A 21961-nucleotide genomic window follows, 5' to 3' on the forward strand; every position below is an offset into this window, starting at 1 on the left:
GTTGAGACTTGCTTAGGGTCCCTGGGAGAGGTGACCCCTGATTCAGAGTGCCCAGGGAAGCTCCCCTGTTGTTTTCCTTCCCACGGTAGGATGTGAATCTCAGATGGGAATGGGTGATCTCTCTCCCCCTAGGCCTCTGTGAGCTCTGTCTGGAGCAGCCGTGGACCCTGTGCCCCAGTCCATGTTCTCTTGGGAGGGTCACTTTCAGGACCACAGAAGGCAGGCTGATATGATGGGGAAAGGCTGGTGGCCCCAGGTTCTTATTCTAATTCTGCTGGGCAGCACGTGAAGGAACTCATTGTCCCCACCTTCATTTTTTCCTGCCTCTTCTCATGGGTGGAACGTGGCGACCTCCCCATGGGATGTTTTATAATCATTCAGTGAGGCCCTAGTCCAGCACCGGGGCGATCGCTCAAGAAATGGTAGCTGGACTCCATAAGCATTGCTCGCCTCTCCAGTTCCTCCATGAGCCGTTACCGAGGATGGATTTGATCTCATTCCTGTCTTTATCAGTGATGCTGAGCCCCCATGAAACCCAGGAGGCCCTCTGTACAAGACTGTTTAATGAAGAAACTGCCCACATCTGGCCCAATCTGACCACCAGGAGTGAGCCAAGTGTCACCAATGCTGCTAATTGCCCATCCCGACTTACAGTCTCTTCCTGTTGGCAATTAACTGAGCAGAGCATTCAGCCAAAGGACCTGCTTCCTGTCTCCCTGGCACCTGCGCTCAGTGACTCAGCATGAACGACGGGATGAAAGCTGATGTGCCTCGTGGTTCTTCTCGGAAGTCTTATAGGAGGGGGCAGCCCAGTTCTCCTTTCCTTCCATTCTGCCGCCGAGGACACGGATGCGTGCTCTGGGTGGACAGATGCCATCGTGGACCATGCAGATGAGTTCAGTGGTCTGGGCACCATGCGACTAAAAGAACACTTGGGGCAGCAAGAATGGCTGAAGCTGCCCAACCAACCCGGGTCGATGGCCTCTCTCTCAACAGAGACAAGACTGAAACCCTCCATCGTGTTTAAGCCATTGTTTTTTGTGGGTTTCTGTCAGAGGCAGCTGAAACCCAAGCTAAATGTTAAGGCAGTCCTGGCAAGAAAAATATCACCCCCGTCTTTCTTTGCACGCTTAGCGGTATCACCACCTTGTCCAAATGAAAACTCAAGCCCCTAGGTTCAAACGTGATTGCACACAGCTGGTTTCAGGCTTCGGTGGTCCAAGCGCATGGTCTCCCTTGCTATCCTGTTACCCTCCCGCCCCTCTTTTAATGTGGTTCAGATGGTTTGATGTGTTTCCACCCAGTTCCTCCATTCAAGCAGGAGCAGCCTCCACACATGTCAAGGAAAGTTTCATCTGTGTTGAAAAGATTAAACACATGAAGAAACAGGGGGAGAGGAGGGAAGGGAAGGGAAGGACAGAGGGACCAGCTTGAGGGAGCAGCCTCCTGATGCACTGGGGACCTGGGCTCCCAAAACCTATCAGAGATTCCCAAGCCTCCAACGTGACACAGCAGCAGAGCAGCTAAGGGCTATCGGGGCTGGGCCATCCCAGGGTTGGCACACTTGGGCAAGGAGAGGGCAAGGAGAAATGCACCCAGCATCTCAGCTTAGTGTGCTCATTCGCACTCCAAACCTCCTCCCTGCACGACTCCCCCATCTCAGCCCAGAGCGCCTCCACCCTTCCTGCTGCTCCGATAAAAACTTGGAGCCTTTCTTTTTTTACCAAAAAGAAAAAAATATAAATTATTTGGCTGTGCAGGGTCTTAGCTGTGGCATATGGGATCTAGTTCCCCAACCAGGGATGGAACCCAGGCCCCCTGCATTGGGAGCACAGTCTTAGCCACTGAACCACCAGGGAAGTCCCCTTAGAGCTTTCTAGATCCCCTTTCTCTCACATTCTACACCCAATCCATAAGCAAACCCAGAGAGTCTGCTCTGATAATACAAAGCTCATCACCGCTCATCACTCCCGGGGCCCATCTTGGTCTGCACCATCGTCCTCTTTCCTGCCTTGTTGCAATGGCCTCCTAGCTGGCCTCCGGGTTCTGCCCTTGTTCCCAAGTCTATTGCCATCACGGCGGCCCAGGTAAGCCTGGCCAGGAAGTCCTCCAGGAAGTCCAGGTCACTCAGGGTGAAGGCCAAAGTCCTTAAAACACCCAGCACGGCCCTACCCACCGCACCCCAGTGAAGTCCTCTCCTGCTTCTCTCCCGCCTCCATCATCTGTGCTTTAGCCATGCCAGGCTCTTGGGTGTCCCCTAAAAGCACCAGCCATGACCCACCACAGTGCCTTTGCACCTGCTTTTCCCTTAGCTTGAAAAGCTCTTTCCTAGTTATTCAAGCGAGTTTTTCTTGCATCTTCTGCAAGTCTTTGGTCTAATGTCTCCCTCTCAATGAGGCCTCCCTATTAACATTGTATCACCTCCCCATCTACCTCCAAACCGAGGCTCCTGACCTGATCTTTCTTGCATCACATGATGCTCCTGACCTGATCTTTCTTGCATCACATCTTGATAGGTATCTGACATGCTATATACTTTGCCTATTTCATTTGTCTGTCTCCCCTGCTAGAATGTAAGCTCTGTGAGCACAACGATTTGGTTTCATTTATTACTCTATTCTGAGCGACCACAATAGTGCCTGATGCTAGGTAGGTGTGTGATAGATACCTGCTGTATCACCTCTGATTTGCTTTTCCTTCCTCCTTGCTTCACTCTTGCTGTCCTGGGATCGCACCACTCCCCAGTGATACATAAGCACATGAGGTTTAACTCAGGCTCTGTTTTCTGAGGGACCTAGCCTAGTAATAACTACAGTAACTTGTTACAGATCACACAGTTGGTAAGAGACAGACCCAGGATTCAAACCTAGGCAACCAGCCTGACTCCAGAATCACAGGGCCACTACCAACCCCACAGGAAGTGCCATCACCACCACCATTATTGTCCCTTCTTAGAGCTGCACCTGCAAAGGCGCAAGGCAAGTTAATGGTTTAAAAAAAAAGATGGATTTCTTACAATCTCTACGGTTCTATAGTCAGTTAGCTTCACTTTTACCCTGGCAACAGTTCTCTTTGTTGGGATGAAGGAAAGACAGTGTCATTTCTGGTTGGGAAAGGCACGGATACACATGGAAATGAGAATGATCAATGAGCTGGTTGATTCATGAGATTTATACTCAAAATTTTTCTTAAGAATACATGTAATTTTACAAGACCATTCATCATAGCACCAAGCCTAATACTCCTTAATAGAAAACAGTCAAATAACAAATACTCCAGTTAATTTCCCACAGGTATAAATTATGCAAATAATCATTTATATCTTCATTTACAATAATTAATAAATAAGAGTGCACGTTCATACAATTTTTTTTACAAAGATACCTTTTTTTAAAACAAAACTACAGCTATGTATATACTAAATAGACAAAATAATTCTTGTACTACAAAATAGCATTTCACTTTTTTCCAATAGTTCTCTTAGTCCTCTCAGTAAAAATATTCAGACATTATCAATTAAGTCCTGCCATGATATTAAAAGAAATGGTAGCAGTGAATCTCTTAAACATACCACAGACCTTGAAAAAATAAACCCATCATCACTCAGTACTACACACTTTGAACAGCTCCTGTGTCAGCCTTACTAATTGGTCCCGACCATGAACCTGCTCCACGGCAGGGACCAAACATCCTTCGGTATTTACTCTTTGTCTTTGGCTGACGTTACCAGCATCAATGTAAGTGACGCCGGCAGCTAATTTAGGGTGCAATCCAAGGACAAAGGGCCTCTGTTTCATGGTACCCATTCCCCAAGTGCCACACCCACCCCAGGGACATTCTACACAAACGTGCCAACCTTTGGCTTCAAGGATCCAATGCTAGAATGCAAGCAGCTTCTGATTCAAGTGGAATTTCTGTGCCTGGACAGAGGAGCCTGGTGGGCCACTGTCCATGGGGTTGCAGAGAGTCGGACACAACCGAGTGGCTAACACTATGCGTGTCGATGCTCAGAGGGACCAGGGGCGAAAAGGGGAGAATAGAAAGGTCCCGGTGTTTACATCTGTGTATTCCTGCGGCTGAACTTGTGAATTTCAACGAATCTGAGAAAAGTGCTGCGTCAGATGCTGATTTAATTTAAGGAGACCAGTTTAGTTCTGGGAGCCCAGGAAGCAGATCTTGCACGTTCTACAAGCTTCCACCCCCACACCTTCCACAGACAGACTACCTTTTATTCCACCAAACCCTTTTCAAAGGCACCTTTCTAAATACTAAAGCCGGAAGCTGTGCTCTAAGCTTTGGAATTCACTCACAAATACAGAGGCACATTTATTCTAAGCAAATAGGCCACTTACTGAGATGTTTAAAAAACACACACACAAACACAAACTTGCTAACCTTTGGATTTTTAAATTTAGGACAAACTTCTAAAAAGAGGTCTTCCAACTTCCAACCCAGAAAGGTAAATGAATTATTCAAGGTGTCGCAGCAGGTGGGCCCGAGCTAGGACATGCGTTCCTAACAGTCAGGCCAGCGCTGTCCTACTCTGGAACACTGTCAACTCTCTAGGTTACAGACACTCTTAAGAGTTTCCTTTTAAAAGTGTTTCAACCCTTAGGAATACAGGCATGTTGTGGCTATCCTCACAGCAGAGTCTACTGACTTCTGGTGGGGCTAAGAGAAGTGGGAATTATTGCAAATAGGAAAAAAAAAAAAACTATCAAAAGACACTTTTCTATTTGTTTTTGCAACAATGCAAAACCCACAACTTTTTAAAGGCAGAACAAAGGAAAAAAATGGTGATTCCTATCTCACAGACCAACCAGTTGTCTTCCAGGAATTCATGTTCTCATCCTTATTTTAATTGTGTTCTTTCCAGGACAATGAAATTTGCTTTTCAAAGGAGGGGCCTCTCTTCCACTCTGAAAAGCATGTTAGAAGAGCTGAGTGAAGAGCTGGGGGCAGTTAATGAAAGTCACTCACTCTTGAATGTTAGACACTGAGTTTATGCTGCTAAAGGCCCTTTAAAAGCAGTCATTTTGGTTATAAATTTGCAACCTTAGGCTAAAACTTGAATTTGGGGTGTCCTCAGTTATTAAAATTTTTTAAACTTATTTTTAATTGAAGTATAATTGATGTACAATATTACTCAGTCACTTTTACAAACTGAGGATGAAGGAAATATTTAAGCAGTGTTCGTGTGGAAAGTGAAAGTGTTAGTCACTCAGTTGTGTCCAACTCTTGGCAACCCCATGGACTGTAGCCCACCAGGCTCCTCTGTCCATGGGACTCTCCAGGCAAGAATACTGGAGTGGGTTGCCATGCCCTCCTCCAGGGGATCTCTTCCTGACCCAGGGATAGAACCTGGGTCTCCCGCATTGCAGGTGGATTCTTTATCACTGGGTCACCAGGGAAGGGTCAAAGTGTGTAGAAACCTAGAAAGGGAAAGAACGCAAGGTGGGGGGTTGCAAGTGACGGATAAAGTTCACCACCTGCCCAGCTCTGAGGTCCTCATCCACTCTTGCCAACTAGACTGAAGTCAGTAAGAATCAGAATCACCTTGGGGCAAAGCTTATTTCCTAAGCAGTGAAGTCTAGGGTGGAAATCAACGTTTGGAAGGAAGTCCTATATTTGCACTTCTGCCACCTGCCAGCTCTATGATCTTGTTATTTTTCCTTCTTGTGTTTGAGCTTCCTTTAAAGCTAAAAGCACCACCTCCTGTGGTGAAAGAACCACCTCCTGCGATTGTTAAGGGTCCAGTGAGTTCATGGGTAGACTTCCTCTTATAAAAGGTATGAGTTAGGTTTGAGACAGAGCAGCTGGCAAGAGGGAAGTGGGTTGGAAAGAAGCTGGGGAAAGCTATGGTAACTGAAAATAATGAAAGGAGGTCTAGTCAAAGCTTGGTGAGGAGGGACAGGCAGACAAGGACCTGCTGAGCAGCATACAATGTTGTAACAAGCTCACAAGGAAGCTATTAATATTTTTGGCCGCACGTGGAACTTTCCCAACCAAGAATCGAACCTGTGTTGCCTGCAGTGGAAGCATGGAGTCTTAACCACTAGACCACTGGGCAAGTCCACAAGTAAACTATCATTCACTCAACAAACATGTGCTGAGTATCTACTCTGCACAGAAGATGGTCAGAGAGGTTATTTGCCCAAGGTCATCCAGGTATCTAGAGACAGAGCTGGAACTAGAACCTAAATCTGGCTGATTCCCAAACCTGCCCTCCTCCCTAATCCATAAAACCTCCTGGGGAAGGGTGTGACTATAAAATGAGTGGGCAGGCGGCTTCAGTTAGAGAGGTTTCTGCCAGATGAAAGCTGGCCTTGACACCTAAGAGTCAGGGATGTTAAAGTTTCCAGTGGGATCAGGGCCAGACTCTTGTGCATTTAACACCAAGTGGTCAAACAGCATAAAACACTGGCTGTCTTCTTCCCACAGACGAGGATGATATTCGGCTTGTTGGTGTTATACCCCTGGGCTAGAGGTGACTGCTTATCGGATGGGTTTTCATCAAGGTTCTCAGAACAAACTACACATTACTTTGCCGACTAAGGTCCTTCTAGTCAAGGCTATGGTTTTTCCTGTGGTCATGTATGGATGTGAGAGTTGGACTGTGAAGAAGGCTGAGTGCCAAAGAATTGATGCTTTTGAACTGTGGTGTTGGAGAAGACTCTTGAGAGTCCCTTGGACTGCAAGGAGATCCAACCAGTCCATTCTGAAGGAGATCAACCCTGGGATTTCTCTGGAAGGAATGATACTGAAGCTGAAACTCCAGTACTTTGGCCACCTCATGCGAAGAGTTGACTCATTGGAAAAGACTCTGATGCTGGGAGGGATTGGGGGCAGGAGGAGAAGGGGACGACAGACGATGAGATGGCTGGATGGCATCACTGACTTGATGGATGTGAGTCTGAGTGAACTCCGGGAGTTGGTGATGGACAGGGAGGCCTGGTGTGCTGCTATTCATGGGGTCGCAAAGAGCCGGACATGACTGAGTAACTGAACTGAACTGAACTGAAGTTGATCTTCCCTGTGCAGGAGGACTTGACAATTCCAGAAAAATCAGAGGGGTTCCGGAACTCTGATGATCTCTGCTGACCCTTGGGAAGTAGGGGCTCAGAGTCTCCAGGCCCTTCTCCCTTCCCAAGCTGGCAGAGCCCACGAGAGTGAAGGACAGTGAAGACCCGCGGGCCACTGTAGAGCTGCCATACACCAGAGAACGGAGGGCCAGGGCTCACCTGGGGCCTGAGGCCACAGCATCTGCATGCTCGCCATGGAGATGGAAAATTCTGGATGCAAAACAAACTGAGTCCTGGCTCTGCCTGCCTCAGGTTCACTTCCCTTCGCTGTTTTTCCTCAACGAGGTGCCTGACAAGAGACAGCGCAAAAAAAGATCCGTGGGATTTCATGTCCAGCGAAGAAGCCATATCTCATTTCTTGGCTCCCTGACGCTGGCTAACCGTTAAGGCAAACTCTGCAGCCATTTCCAGCAAATGAGCATGTTATCACTCATGCTGGCTCTCAGCCTTCAGCTGCTCAGCCAGGTCCTGGCCCTCGTCCTGAGCGCAGCCCCGCTCAGCAGCTGGACAGACTGGACGAAGAGCCAGCCATTCAGTGGGGGCTCCGGGACGGCAGCTGTGGCCCCAGGCACTAAATCTGCCCCCAAAGGTGGTTTCAGCAGAGAGGATGCAATGTTGGGGTGAGAGAAATAACACCTCTGGACCTGAAGGGCATCATGGGCTCTTGTTTCCTGGCCAGAGCATCACCAAGAAGGTTCTGAAGAGCCATGCTGGCTTGAAACTTGCACACAGCCCACCTCGGGGACTTCAGGACGTCAATGGAGATGGCTGGGGAGGTCTCCAAGCAGAAAGGAGAGAGAGGCCACAGCTACAAGCTGAGTGGCATTCCGGAGAGTTAAGAAAAGCCAAGGTCACATGAAAGAGAGTGCGTCACAGGACTGCCCTTCAACGACACGGCCATGGAGACAGGCGAGTCCTTAACAAGGAAGCCACCGTGGGTTCTGGTATTCAGGGAGATACATTCCTTCCTTGTTTCCTTGGGCTTGTGTCTGAGATCAGCTCTTGGATGTTCTGAGTCCTCGATGGGAAAGGAGGTGCAAGTGAGCTCCCAGGACCGGAGGCTGGAGGCTTGCAGAAAACTCACTTGGGTGTCAAGATGTCCCTCCTGAGGGCACTAAGCAACACTGGGACTAGTCATTTCTCCTTCCTGATCCTCGCCCTTTTCATTTCTTAAATGAGGCACTGTGATCCCTACGTGATCCCTAAGGCTAGCAAACAATCTACAATCTATTGAGATCGGCTATACAGGGAGGCAGCCTCCAAATCTTCTGCCTTCTATGAGATCAACCCTCACACAGAGCAGGTTAGGACTGCACAGGGATGAGAGGAGAGTTGGGGAGAATTCTGCTGAATCCCAGAAAGAGAGAAGAAGCCTGTATTTGGAGTGGTTGTCTAAGGGGCAGAGAAGAGGGTACTCCGATTTCAGTCCTGGTGGGAACCCATCTCCCCAGATAGTCCCGGCTTGACTGGGATAAACTGCTCACCCAGTTCCAAACAGCCACCCAACAGAGGGAGCAGCTGTATTGTTCACTGGCCGACACCAGTGTGGGCTACTGGTTTCCCAATGAAGCAAGACAAGGAAAACCTAAAAACTGCATGACTCCATGGAGCTTGGGGACAGCGGGAGGTCTAAGATGGTTGTGTGGGGGCAGGAGGTGAAAGAGGGAGGAAGGAGAACCCTTATCTGCACTGTGGCATTGAGGGGAGCACTGTGTTCCCTCCTCAACCCCCGCAACTTGGCCCAGTGCGAACTGAAGGCGCCCGAAGACCACTGGCTCAGCAGGACTCAGGGCAAGCTCACAAGTGTGTCCACGTAGCAGTGAGCTTGCCTAACCAGCAGGGAGAGAGCACGCAGGGGACTGCATAGAGAGGGCCCATGTGTTCAAGATGGTGACCTGAGCACATGGGCTCATGTCTTCCCTGGCGAGAGCCCAGAGAAACAAGAGCAAAGGAATGGAAGTGATGGCATCATGAAGACAGAGCGATGGAGAGGAGGTGACAGCATGTGAGAGATGCCAACCCATTAGTGGCAGGGGCAGAGTGGAGGCAGACGGGCAGGGCCAAGGAATCCCAGTGCCTCGTAAGTGCAGAGGAGAGGTGTGGTACTGAGCTGCAGCCACTCCTAGGGGGAAGCAGAGGAGTTCCCACCCAGGGACACCAGGCACAATGCGGCGGGACTGACTCATTGTATCTACATAGAGATGGTGATGAGACACACGCTCAGAGGTCAGGATGCGGGCACTCAGGTGTGCGCCAGCATCTCTGGGTATGGCCCTCCCGTCTGTGCACTGCACAAAGGGGCAAGGCTAGGGGGCAACTGGGAGTTAACCCTAGCCCTTGCTCTGCTCCTCAAGCCTTTCCCTGGAGAAAGAGGTAAACGGTGCGCCTGCCAGTTTGGCCACACGCCCATGGTGGGCTTCTGCCCCAGAGGGGCACCTATCTCGAAGTCATCCACTCAGAGGGAATGCCCTTTTGAAACTGCATGAGGGCTCTGCATAGGCTAGTAGCAGCCCTGTGTATGCTCAGAGAGAAGTGGAAATATCTCTAAAGAAACACAATGAGAAACGACCTGCAACTATTGATATGTGTGGTCCTCCCCTGAAGAGTTCAGGTGCCCACCTGGTGACCCTACAGGAAAATCCACAAATTGACACATAGAGTTTCTGGTCCATTTTTTGAAATATCACTCTCACACAAGAGCAGATCCACAGGATCACTAGATATCTCAAGAAAACATGTAACATGAAAGGCAGAGGCTGAGACTAACCTAAAGAAAGGGAACTCAGAGGAAATAAAAGCAAAACAGCAGAAAAGAAGTTCCTCAAAACCCCACTATCATGAACATCCAGAGAGATAAGTTCTGCAGCCACAAAACAAGTACAGGACACTATAAAACAGAAACAAGAGAACCGCCACAAAATGTTTTGGAAATTAAAAACCATTCACCAGGAACACTGACAAGATAAAGTTAACTGTCTTTGCAAGTAGATAAAAAATTAAGAGATGAGAAATAGAAAAAACAATATTAGAGGATTAGCCTGGGAGGTCCAACATTGGAACAACAGGTGGTCCAGAAAGAAAAAACGTGAACAATTACAAGAAAACTTAATAAATTTCCCATGAGAGCCCAGAACGAGGTATGCCTTCAAGGGCACACCGTCACTGGGACTGTTCAGAACACTAAGAAAGAAGGGCTCTGAAGTGTTTCCTGGGAAGGCAGAGAAACCCAGGTCACAGCCAAAGGCCTGGGAATCAGAATGACATTAAGAATCTCAACAACCACGTTGGAGGTAGGAGTGGTGGGAGAGTATTATTTTCCACCCACAATTCTATATCCAGCTACCCCTGGGTAAGGGCAGAATAAGGACGTTCTAAGTTATGCAAAATCTCAAAATATTTGCTTCCCATGTTCTTTTCTCAGGAAGTTACTAAGGAAGGTGGCACACCAAAATCATCATCAAGGAGAAAATATTTGACGAGAAAAGACAAGCAACTATAGTACACCACTTGGTTCAGAAGTAAACAGACCTCATAGGCTCACAATGAAGAGAGATGTACCAAACAACAAAATCTAACTATGCTGGAAAAACAAAGTGGGGTTAGGCTAAGAGCAAGATCCTTCTCTACCATGGTAGCAAGCCAGTAGATATCTTGCTATTCTAAATTCTAAACATAAAAAGAAATATAAGCATGTTATATAGAAATGCAAAGGTAAATACTAGAAAAAATAGGAAGAGTTGAAAGGGTTGCTTGCAGGAAGCAAGACACAGGAGATTGCTAGTTTCCATTAAAAGCCTTCTTGTATTTGTTTCTTTTTAAACTATGAATATGTATTACTTGGATAAGAATTAAAAATAAATTCTTAAAAAAAAAACAAACCATGGGGTGGTTTGCTCTGCTGGCTTCTTCTTACTCACCTTCTATAACTGACTTCATTCACATGAGCCTATCCTCAATTGAGAATCTTTTTTTCTTAAAAAAAAAAAAAATCCGTTTGCTGCCAACTTGAACTAAATGACTTTCAGGCATCTTGCCAGTAGATGGTTTTAAACAATATTACACTTTGTAATGGGTGAGAGAGAAAACCTGCAGACTTTTCTGAACAAGGTCTAGATCCGTAAAATGAAATGATTAACGTTTGGGTCAGCTCTTCCTTGGCTCTTCAAGCGTCTAATTTAGGTGAGGACTGCTTGGTGTCCAGAGTTATAAAATATCACACACATAATCTTTAGTATCTGTACCTTTGAGCGTTCAATGATGCTAGGGAGCTCATTAATTAGCTCATTTTCCATGGGACACTTGGCCCTCTAGATGGAATTGCTCCAAGCTCCCAACAGCTTTCAGCTTGGAAGGCTTAGATTCGTTCATGGAGAGAAGGCAGGCTATAACCAGAGTGGGATAGAATTCAGGTTTTGGCTGTCATCAACTCAAATGTGCTAGGTAAATTCTTTTGGCTATGCTGGAATTCTGTAAACTGGAGACCCACTGCTCGAAATAAGCAAGCCCTTGGCTTGCAGAGAGAGAAGCATGATTCTTAGAGTAAGAACAACACTGGTGTGTCAGCTGACAGACTGTTAGAGCCATGAAGGATATTCCAGAAGAAATGGGTGACAAGCCTGGAAGTGAACAAAACTTCGTGGGAAAAATATGAGAGAAAAACAAAGGTTGGCTGTTGACCTAAAAATTTTGGTTTTGTTTTAAATGAGGACATTCTTATCTATTCATTGTTTTATTTATTTTTTTTTTCAGGACATCCCTGGGCCCAAGAGAAGTTCCCTAAGAGAGGGGACAGCTCCAGGGGGGATGTCGGGTGGCCTGGGTACACTTGCAAGTCTGCTCCTGGTTGGCTGTGTGAACTTGGCCAAACGCCTCAGCCTCTCTGGGTTCAGCAGCAAAGATGCTGTCTGAACACCCCTCTTGACCTCATAGTCTGTGGGTTTATAAGTCTCACTCGATATGCTTTCTGAGCAGGGGAGGACAAGGGGAGAAGGAAGCGATACCCAGGGAGGTAGGGCCTGTGTCTTGAAAGGAAGCAGAGAGCCCAGGGTAGAAGGAAGATGGAAGACCAAAGGGCGGCTGGATGCCCTTCCTCTACCACCTGCCAGTTCTGGCTACTTCTCAAGATGCCTTCCGGAAACCTCTCTCCTTTTCAAGAAACCCATTATAATGGACCACAAAGGAAGGCGGTGCTGAGACTCACACTGTGTGGTATTGTGTACACAGGTGTTCTCGGAGCAGGAACCTGCTGGGCTACTACATGCTCTAACACCAACCAGAGCTCATTCTCAGCCAGGTCACCCCTGCCCTCCTCCTGGGGCTTTGGGAGGCTCTTGGTGTTTACAGTGCTCTGGGAGGCCTTGGGTACCAGCCTCAGGAGCCACAGATGGAAGCCAGAGGTGGGGGGTATGGGTGCGGGACTGCCCAGACAAAGCAAGAGGGATCCCACGCCTTGCCCCGAGTCAGCCAAAGCTCTGCTTTTCATGTTTCGACTAGACCACCCCCTGAGAATTCTCTTGAACGGAGGATTCCATGGGTGGAAAAGGTTTGAAAAATCACAGCTTTATCTCAATTCAGTCAGCGCAAAAGCAAAATGAAAATGCATCCCCTCACTAGAAGAACACCCTAGTGTGAACAAGTGTGCACTGCAGCTCACGACCCAGCCTTTACTTTCTGTGAGTTCTGCTGATTGTGGACGTACTTTCCTAGGGCCAGCAGTTTTGTGCTGTTCTTTGGATAATCCCCTCTCCCGCCCCGCAAAGACCACGACCAACCACCAGACCACCACGGGGCCCCCAGCGCCTTCACCCAGATGCCCCTCGCGGAGGAAAGTGAGGCAGTTTTCTTCCCATAGGGGCTCTCCCGGGGGTATTCATCCCCTTTGTCATCAGGAGGTGACAAACTCAAGTCCATCTGGGACCTTAAAAGCTGAGCGAGCTAAGAATCAGTGCTTGTGCTCAGCCGATGAGTCGTCTCCGACTCTGCAACCCCAGGGACTGTAGTCCGCCAGGCTGCTCTGTCCATGGGATTCTCCAGGCAAGAATACTGGAGTGGGTTGCCATTTCCTTCTCCAGGGGATCTTCCCGACTCAGAGATCGAACCCGCATCTCTTGTGTCTCCAGCACTGGCAGGCAGATTCTTTACCACGGAGCCACCTGGGAAGCCCCATAAATCTCAGCCACGAAGCTTAACAGTAATACCTGACAGAACAAGGCACACAAACAAACCCCACCCAAGGATCCGGCCACACACCTGAGTGTTCTGTTCACAGCCTAAGAGAAAAGCATGCTTAGGACTTACAAGAAAAGAAAACGAAAGGAAACATGAAAAAAAATAGTGGGGAAGGCGGTGGGGGGGGGGGCGTGGTGGTCTAAGTTTCCTTGGAGGTCTTCCACTATCTGCAGAAGTGCGCCGTCCAGAATAGGCAAGAAGAGGAAGGAAGGAGAATGCCCACCCCACGGCCAGGGTCCTGTCTCTTTTATTACACAGACGCACGCATCAGAGTCTGTTGACGTCCAGCTGGGGGAAGAGCAGCAGGCAGTAAACCAGGAGCCAGAGGAAGAGGATAAAGTACATCACGTCCGGCTGCTGGACCAGCTGTGTCAGTGAGTCGCTCTGGGAGCTCTGGATCTCCCGCAGCCTGGCTTTGCCCGAGTGGTTGGCCTTCCTGCAGGAGGGAGACACACCAAAGCGGTCACAAGCGGGGTTCCCCCACCCAGGGGACCCCCATTCCCTCCCTGAACTCCAGCCTCACTGCCCAACTGGAGAGCCAACAGCTTCCCAGCGAGGGGCAGACCCAGGTGGAGGGCGGGGTCCCGGGACGCTCTGAGCTCTCAGACTCTCTCAGTTCATCTCCATGACACCACAACAGAAGGGCCGTTAGCCCCATTCTGCAGATGGGCCTGCTGAATCTTGTGGGGTGGGTGGAGGGGCTTTCTCCAGCCCACACAATGACTTTCGTGACAAAGCTGGGACCTGGGCCAGCTCCGCACCCTCCTCCAGGATGTGTCCCGTTATACAGCAGTGCCCTGAATGCAGAGTTCAAGGCTGACAGCTCTTTTTTATGCTCCCAGGAACAGAGGGGCTTCCTAAGGAATCTAAGGAGAGAAATGAGGCGTTCCCTGCTGACCGATCATTTAAAAACAGCCATTAGCAACAAAAACATACCTCTCTACCATCTAGTTTTTGTTCTTGGCTTTGGAATCTAACCTTGAACATGATTACCAGGTTCCATATTGGTGAGAGGTATCTTTCCTTTTTTTTTTTTTTAAGAGAAGAGAGTAGTTATATATATATATATAATATCTATTTTTATTTATCTGGCTGCACCAGGTCTTAGTTGCAGCATGTGGAATCTCTGTTGTGGCATGCAGGATCTAGTTCCCTGACCAGGGATCGAACCTGGGACACTCTGTGTTGGAAGCATCGAGTCTTAGCCACTCACTCTCCAGGCAAGTCCCTCTTCTCTTATTTTTATCTTATTTTAACAGAAAGTGAAAGTGAAAGTCGCTCAGTCGTGTTCAACTCTTTGCGACCCCATGGACTGTATGGAATTATCCAGGCCAGAATACTGGAGTGGGTAGCCTTTCCCTTCTCCAGGGGATCTTCCCAACCCAGGGATTGAACCCAGGCCTCCTGCATTGCAGGCGGATTCTTTACCAGCTGAGCCACCAAGGAAGCTCAAAAATACTGGAGTGGGTAGCCTATCCCTTACTCCAGGGGATCTTCCCAACCCAGGGATCGAACCCAGGTTTCCCACATTGCAGATGGATTCTTTACCAACTGAGCTATTAGGGAAGCCCTAAGGTAGCACTAAAATGACATTTTACTGTTGCCTGGTAGGGAGGGTCTAGAAGGGGGCTGTGTGGTGGTGACAGAAAAGGCTCAGAAGACATTATCTGATTGCAGTCGGGGCTGGGGGTCTCTGCTTGCAGCTGCGTTTACAGAACCTGTGTGTAAGCTCCTTGGGGTCAATCTGAGGCACGTGATAGATTATGAGAAGCAAAAATCACCTCTTCCCTGAATCATCTCCCGATACAGCAAGAAGCCAGGCCAAGAGGGGATTAAACCTTTGCCCTGGTCTGGAAACTGAGTGATTCTCACGCAGATAAGGGGCAGAATTTCTTTCTCCTTCTTAAAACTGTTTTTAGAGAAATTTTAAACTACCTTTTTTTAATCACATAGGTAATAAATGCACAAAAGCATGGAAAATGCGACGGCATTTCTCAACCTTGCAGGTTCAATTTTCAAAGACTCTATCTCATAAAAGCTAAAAGTACTATTTTCCTATGAGGATGTCAAGCCCAGTGGAAAATGTGAATTAATATTTCCATTTTATGGCAGGAGAGGGAAACAAATCTTGCCTCTCTTTCTTTAAGAACCGGAGAGGTGGATGTCTAAAGATCACACTCCTGGCTGTTGGGAAACTTTCAGAGTCTTTCCATTTGAATAATCTAAGTCTTTTCAGGCTTCCCTGGTGGCTCAGAAGGTAAAGAATCTGCCTGTAAATGCAGGAGACCTGGGTTTGATCTCTGGGTCGGGAAGAGCCCCTGGAGAAGGGAATGGCAACCCACTCCAGTATTCTTGCCTGGAGAACCCCATGAGCAGAGGAGCCTGGCAGGCTACAGTCCATGGGGTCACAAAGAGTTGGACACGCTGAGTGACTAACACTTTTCAAGTCCTTCCAAGTCAGTTCAAATCCACGGCAAATACAATATATAAATAAAATTAAGTGCTTCAATAACTTTAACAGGGATAGGGACATCTCAGGATTGTCAGAGTTTCAGATTTGTCTGCCTGCCTATGTTCTAAACAGGCGGTGTTACAACCATTCGACACTCAGTCTGGGTCATCTAGTTCTCCGACAGTAAGAAATACTTTCATAGACATCCTGGCATGTTTGTACTCCCTCTTCATGTCTGCTCTGATGCCATAAAACTGTAAAATCAGCTCAGTGAGCTTCTGAGTAGTGTACCTGCAGTGGCGACACAGAAGGAACACGGTTGTCAGGGGCTACAGCATTTTTAAAAGCACGCACAGTAATCCCATGCCTACCTCCTCTGCCTGGCTCTGTTCAGAGGGCCAGCTGATGCCACTGCATTATCTCAATGAAGATTCACACCCAGGTCTCATGACCTAGGTCTCATGACCCAGTGTCTTTAAACCAAGTCATTTTTCTAAACCGTGCCTTGTTTGTCAACCTGGATTCATATCTCCGTTGCCCTCCCAACTCACATTCAATTTCCATTCACTTTCTCTGGAACAGGTATTTTCTTGCATGTTTCTAGACGATTAATATTATTATCCAACAAAGCCCTAGTTGGAGAATAGCCACCCCAGAACGTAGACTGCGTGATTAAAGAAAAAAAAAAATCCCTTAAACCCTACTGAGCCTGGAGCCCAGCCACCCACCTGGTTAACATTCGGGTTCTTCTGTCATCCACATCCGCTGCGTTCCTCAACTGAACATAGCTAAAATGATCCTACAGTGAAATTTATAAACAAAACCCCCGCAACCCAATTAGTAAAGATGAAATCTCTGAAACAGAAAATAAGATGATTTTAAATATACAAAGTCGAGCATGCCGTGCTTTTCTCAATCTTGTAAACATCTAATTCCAAAATAAAACTACTATGTAGTGATCTACACATTATTCCCATGGGTGGACGGATGAGGCCCTGCCCCCCGCAACTGGGGCAAGCTATGGATCCCCTGGCTTTTGGGGGCCCAACACATGCAGAGCTGAGTGGTTGTAAAGACAAAGGGAACCCTCTGCTTAGGCTGCATCTCTGTCTTTGAACATGATCTTTCTGGATGTGTGTGTAGGGGTGGGGTGGGAGGTCTTGAATACGACTGTTATGACAAAGAGGCCTTTGGGCTTTAAAATCATCACTTTATTTACATCCCCTAATGCCCAAACTGGACATCTGATTGGACTGTGCTTAATGACAAGGTTTCAATTTGCTTGTCTTCTATCCAAAAGCATAGCTGTTGCACGTCAGTAATTTCAAAGCTCTGGGCTGGGGGGAAGGAAGGAGGGAAAGGAATTGATTAGCAGGGGCCGGATGCGAGAAGAAGAAATTCACATACTAACCGATTCCAAAGACCTATTAGTATGTCGTCGAATGTAAATGCTGGAGTCACTATGACTCGTCCTGAAAAATAAACACATGTTTTGAATTGATGCCACCAAGAACTCCTCATTGCCCCCTTCCCGAGGCTGCCACATGTGGATTTAGGCAAGCTCTGACTTCAGACCTAGTGACGGAAATGAGACCCATTATCCAGTATGTGTGCTTAAAAACAGCAGGATGATATGAAAGAGACACACTGAGCCCTCATTGACAAGAAAAGAAAAAGTGAGAGATAATTTCAAATAGAAAGCAGACCACATATTCTTAAAAATCATAGGATTTCAGAGCAGGAGGAAGATTTTTTTTCCCCAAATATCCCCCAATTGTGGGACTCACCAGATGTCGTCTGCAAGCTAAAGTCAGACCGGGACTGGGTCCTGGGACCTAGACTCCCTCTGCAGTGCTCCATGCACGATGCTGAGGATTCCCAGGTCTGGACCACCTCGTTTCCTTTCATACAGGAGGTGGCGGCTTTTCTAGCTATATCTGTGAGGCTGATGTGGGAAGTATCTCTGATCTTCTAATGAAGCTGCTCCACTACAGTTAGAACTGGACATGGAACAACAGACTGGTTCCAAATAGGGAAAGGAGTACGTCAATGCTATATATCGTCACCCTGCTTATTTAACTTACATGCAGAGTACATCATGAGAAACGCTGGGCTGGAGGAAGCACAAGCTGGAATCAAGACTGCTGGGAGAAATATCAATAACCTCAGATATGCAGATGACACCACCCTTATGGTTCACTCAGGGCTAAGGCAAAAAAGACACCCAGCCAGAGGTCTCAGTTTTCATCCTGGCTGATTGACCATAGTCAAATAGCTGATTAACCGTAGTCAAATAGTTACACCTCTGATCAGTTTTCCTCATCTGTGAAATGGATCATCATTCTTACTCCATCTGCTTCTTGGAGCTGTCAGGGATACTAGCATTCCGTAGGTCAAAGTGGTCCTGTCTCGCTGCTCAACAGAAGAATGAGGTGTTGGATGTGGACTGGCCTGATATAGAGACCATCACATCAGTTTCCTCAAGGCAGACCTACTATATGGCATTGTGGGGTCCAGGGAAGAGTTTATTCCCATTATTGTCAGCCTTGCTATTACCGCTCACAGCTGTCCCCTAAACATCACCAAGCTCTTCCCTTTCTGCGGGTGGCACGTTTCCAGCTAACAGGTTTTGAGCACCTTCTATGTCCCAGGTGCGGGGCTAGGCCTAGAGAAACTTCAGTCTTCGTCCTCAATTCAAAGTCTGTGTTAGTTTTTCCTGGCTGGTATCACAGCACAGAAATGAAACAAAACACACCAACAGAAAAAAAAAATCAAAAACAAAGAACCCGCTCCTCCAGGAGCCCACATTGGACTGAGAGAGCACGCCCACTCCTTATCATTCCCTACCTCCTGCCCCCCAACAAAGAACTTTTATTCCTTGAATGCCGAACACAAGCCAGGTGCTGCACTAAACGCTAAGACCATACTGGTCCTAGCTGGCTGGAGCGGGCTGACAATCTAGGGGGAGAGTAGATGATAAATATGTCCTTCCACGTATTATTATAGAAATGACTGCTTTGATCAATGCTGCGAAGAAAGAATAGAAGCTAAGAGAACATATAAAGGGGTATCAAAAATAGCCTGGAGGAATCCAAGAGGGCTGCCTGGAGAAAGTGGTAGTGGAGCTGAGACTCAGCGGAGCCAGACAGGAGACAGGCAGGGGACAGAAGATTCTGAAAGGTGAAGGAGATTGGCTGGGGGCATTCCAGGACCTCAACTAAGGCCAGGGTGCTTGGTGCGCTGGGGATGGGGAAGAGGGTGACCAAGGGGGACAGAGATGAGGCAATGAGGGATCCTGCAGGCTCTGCGCGAGCGGCCTTTCTGCCTAGACCAGCGAGAAGCCACGGGGGTGACCGACAGCCAGGAATACACCCTGCGCCGTCCCTGCGCAGAGAGAGAGAGATGCCCAGGGCTCTGTCCCTTTCCTAAGCCTCAGCCAGGCAATGACCTCCCAGGTCAGTGCTCTGGAGTCAGGCTCGGGGGGGTGTGGGGCGGGGGGGCAGGTGAGATGGCCCTGAGCACAGGACAGGCGTCGGGGTCCAAGTTCATTCATGCGCATGAACGCCCCTCCACGTTATCTGATGACATTAGGTATTTAGCTTCCACCTTGGCTAAAACGCTGCATCACAGTTACAGCTTTGCTTAAGTAAGATGGGATGGAGGAGCTGAGAGATCAGAGTGAAACCTTTGCACGAAAAGGTCAGTGCGGCCTCACGCTCACAGACACTGAACATCGGTTTACTTTTCTCTATCCCTCCCCCCGTCCCATCTCCACAGGGTGGGTTTTGCTGGTCCTTCTGATGAAGAGGGACGAACCCAAGGTGCTTGCTTCTTCCCCACCCCCATGCTCCCTTGTTTCTCCTCCCGCCCCCTCCCATTCAATGAATACTTCCTGAGATGCCTACTATGTGCCAGTTGTTGCTCAGGCTGTCTGTCCCACCTGGAACATCTCTCTCCCTCTCCCAAATGCAGGTCCTGCTCATCCCTTGATGCTGAATTCAAATGATCTCTCAGCACCTAGGCTGCCCTGACCCCCTCTGGCCCCTCTGAGGTCTCATCATAAATCCCTACTTGCCTCTCACACCCAAGGTGCCCACCCAGTCCCAGCAGGATAGATGGAGCACTCCCTGTCTCCTTCCGGCTGGGGGCTCCTGGAGGGCAGAGCTGTGGCCGGCCTCTTCCAGAGTCCCCAAGTCTAGCGGGCTCCATCACACATACATGACGGCTAGAAGACTGCTAGGGCCTGACCCGCTTAGGGAGAAGGGGGGCAGTCTGGTCCCGAGTTGGGGTGGAGTAGATGACAGCCCTGGACCACCTGCCCGGGAGTGCTCATCTGCATTTAGAGCAGGGTCAGGTCCCGCTGCACAGGAGACATAGACGTCTGCTGGCCAGTCACGGCCAAGGGCAGGGAGAAGGACTTAGCTGCTGCTGCTGCTAAGTTGCTTCAGTCGTGTCCGACTCTGTGCGACCCCAGAGACAGCAGCCCACCAGGTTCCCCCGTCCCTGGGATTCTCCAGGCAAGAACACTGGAGTGGGTTGCCATTTCCTTCTCCAATGCATGAAAGTGAAAAGTGAAAGTGAAGTCGCTCAGTCGTGTCTGACTGTTAGCGACCCCATGGACTGCAGCTTACCAGGCTTCTCCATCCATGGGATTTTCCAGGCAAGAGTACTGGAATGGGGTGCCATTGCCTTCTCCGAGAAGGACTTAGAGTCATAGGCTAAGTTGGCAGCTAGCTCCCATTGTGCCTTATGTCTCCTCCCCTGGGCTCCCAACTGCTCTTTGTCCTCCAAAACCCAACATGGGAGCCAGGTGGAGGGGAGGTGGGAAGCAAGGCATTGGACAGCCCCACCCCCTGGCTCTCCCTGTATGGGCTTCAAGACCCCCTCACTCCCCCAGTGATTATCTCAGTCATTTCCCTCTGTGGCCAGCATGGCTCACCCAGCACAGGCAACATGGGGTCACAGAAGGAGTGAGGACTTCTGACAGGTCTGAGTCCAAGACCCCCAGCTCTGGCATCTCCTAAGCTGGGAGGTACCCCCCAAGCTTCCCAATGATGCACAATCACACCTGCCTGCCTATCGAGGTGCCCACAAGAATTGATGAACCAATGTAACGGAAATGCCTGAATACACAAGGGCTGGTACAAGGTGATAGTAACTGTGATGATGAGTGATGATGGCGAGAGACCAGGGTCTTCTGACATTCAGTAGTTAAATATTTTCCCTGGGAATAATCCAGACCATCCAGCAGCCTCGGAGTGACAGAGCAGATGTGTGCTACAGGCTTCCTAGCAGTTTAAGTTTATTATGCTCCCTGCCTCCTCCTCCCCTCGGGTGAATCGACCATCCTTACTGCCTTGGACCCAAACTCGTGGGTGAAGCTGTCATATTAAAGTCCAGCTTCCATGCAACACTGATAAATGGTTCCCTCCACGCATATGCAGTACATCCCTTCCGATTCTGTAAGATGCTCCTAAACGACTAAGTTTGGTCTCTACCTACACTGACTGGTAGTTATCATGGACTAAGGGTGGCAGGGTCAAGTCTATTACCTCTCATCCCCACCCCTACCTATGGTTCAGCCATCTCTCTGCTTGCTGCCCATTTCCACTCAGAGCAGCTGGGGGTGAGAAGAGAAGGTGAGGTGCAGGTCCTCCTGGTTTTGTGGGGAGGTCCTTGGGGAAGCCCAGGTGTGGGGAAGGAGCACTTCATCTGAATCTGTTTCCCTTGCTGTCCAGCCCTGCCCCCATATCCCCATCCAATCAGAAACCGGAAATGGGATGAGATTAGAGAGTAGCTCCCCAGGCAGGGGCTCTGGGGTGAGAAGATGTTAATAAAATACCTGGAAAGGACTTTGTGGTCACCAGTGTCTTCCTCCAGGTCATCTGAGGAGCGAACAGTTCCAGGTGCTACAAATATTGAGCTTTCTACGTGGTCCACATGTTTCCTTTTCTCCTTTTTTTTGCTGCTGATCGATTCTTCCATTACCTTTTCCTCTAAGGGGCTGGCTAAGTTTTCTGAGTTTGGGGATTCCTGGGACTGAACAACAAGACAACCAAATACAAGTCAGCATTTTATGTCGCGACATGGAGTGCGTGACACCACCCAGCAGCAACCCGCTCCACCTTCACTCCAAGGCCCAGCTAAAGTGTCCCCTCCAATCCTGCCGCTCCCGTGGGGTCCTTCCAGCACAGCCCGG

At 48.7% G+C, this 21961-nt stretch overlaps 1 protein-coding gene across 4 annotated transcripts in view; it reads right to left on the reverse strand.

Annotated features, from left to right (window-relative positions):
* The window catches only part of CLMN (calmin), a 144414-nt gene that overhangs the window by 14751 nt on the left and 107702 nt on the right, over window positions 1-21961 (reverse strand). The window contains exons 10-14 of one of the 4 annotated variants that reach the window (XM_069559711.1): window positions 21605-21801; window positions 17174-17234; window positions 16491-16561; window positions 15957-16053; window positions 13542-13742 (exon numbers count right to left, since the gene is read on the reverse strand). In XM_069559711.1, the coding sequence (XP_069415812.1) occupies window positions 13578-13742; window positions 15957-16053; window positions 16491-16561; window positions 17174-17234; window positions 21605-21801 (591 nt within the window). In that variant the 3' untranslated portion in view covers window positions 13542-13577. Of the gene's footprint in view, window positions 1-13541; window positions 13747-15956; window positions 16054-16490; window positions 16562-16958; window positions 17100-17173; window positions 17235-21604; window positions 21802-21961 lie in introns of those variants that run through there. The other 3 variants (XM_069559712.1, XM_069559714.1, XM_069559713.1) reach the window with 3 other exon arrangements.

The sequence above is a fragment of the Ovis canadensis genome, chromosome 18 (assembly GCF_042477335.2).
Source record: "Ovis canadensis isolate MfBH-ARS-UI-01 breed Bighorn chromosome 18, ARS-UI_OviCan_v2, whole genome shotgun sequence".
Classification (NCBI taxonomy): Eukaryota; Metazoa; Chordata; class Mammalia; order Artiodactyla; family Bovidae; genus Ovis; species Ovis canadensis.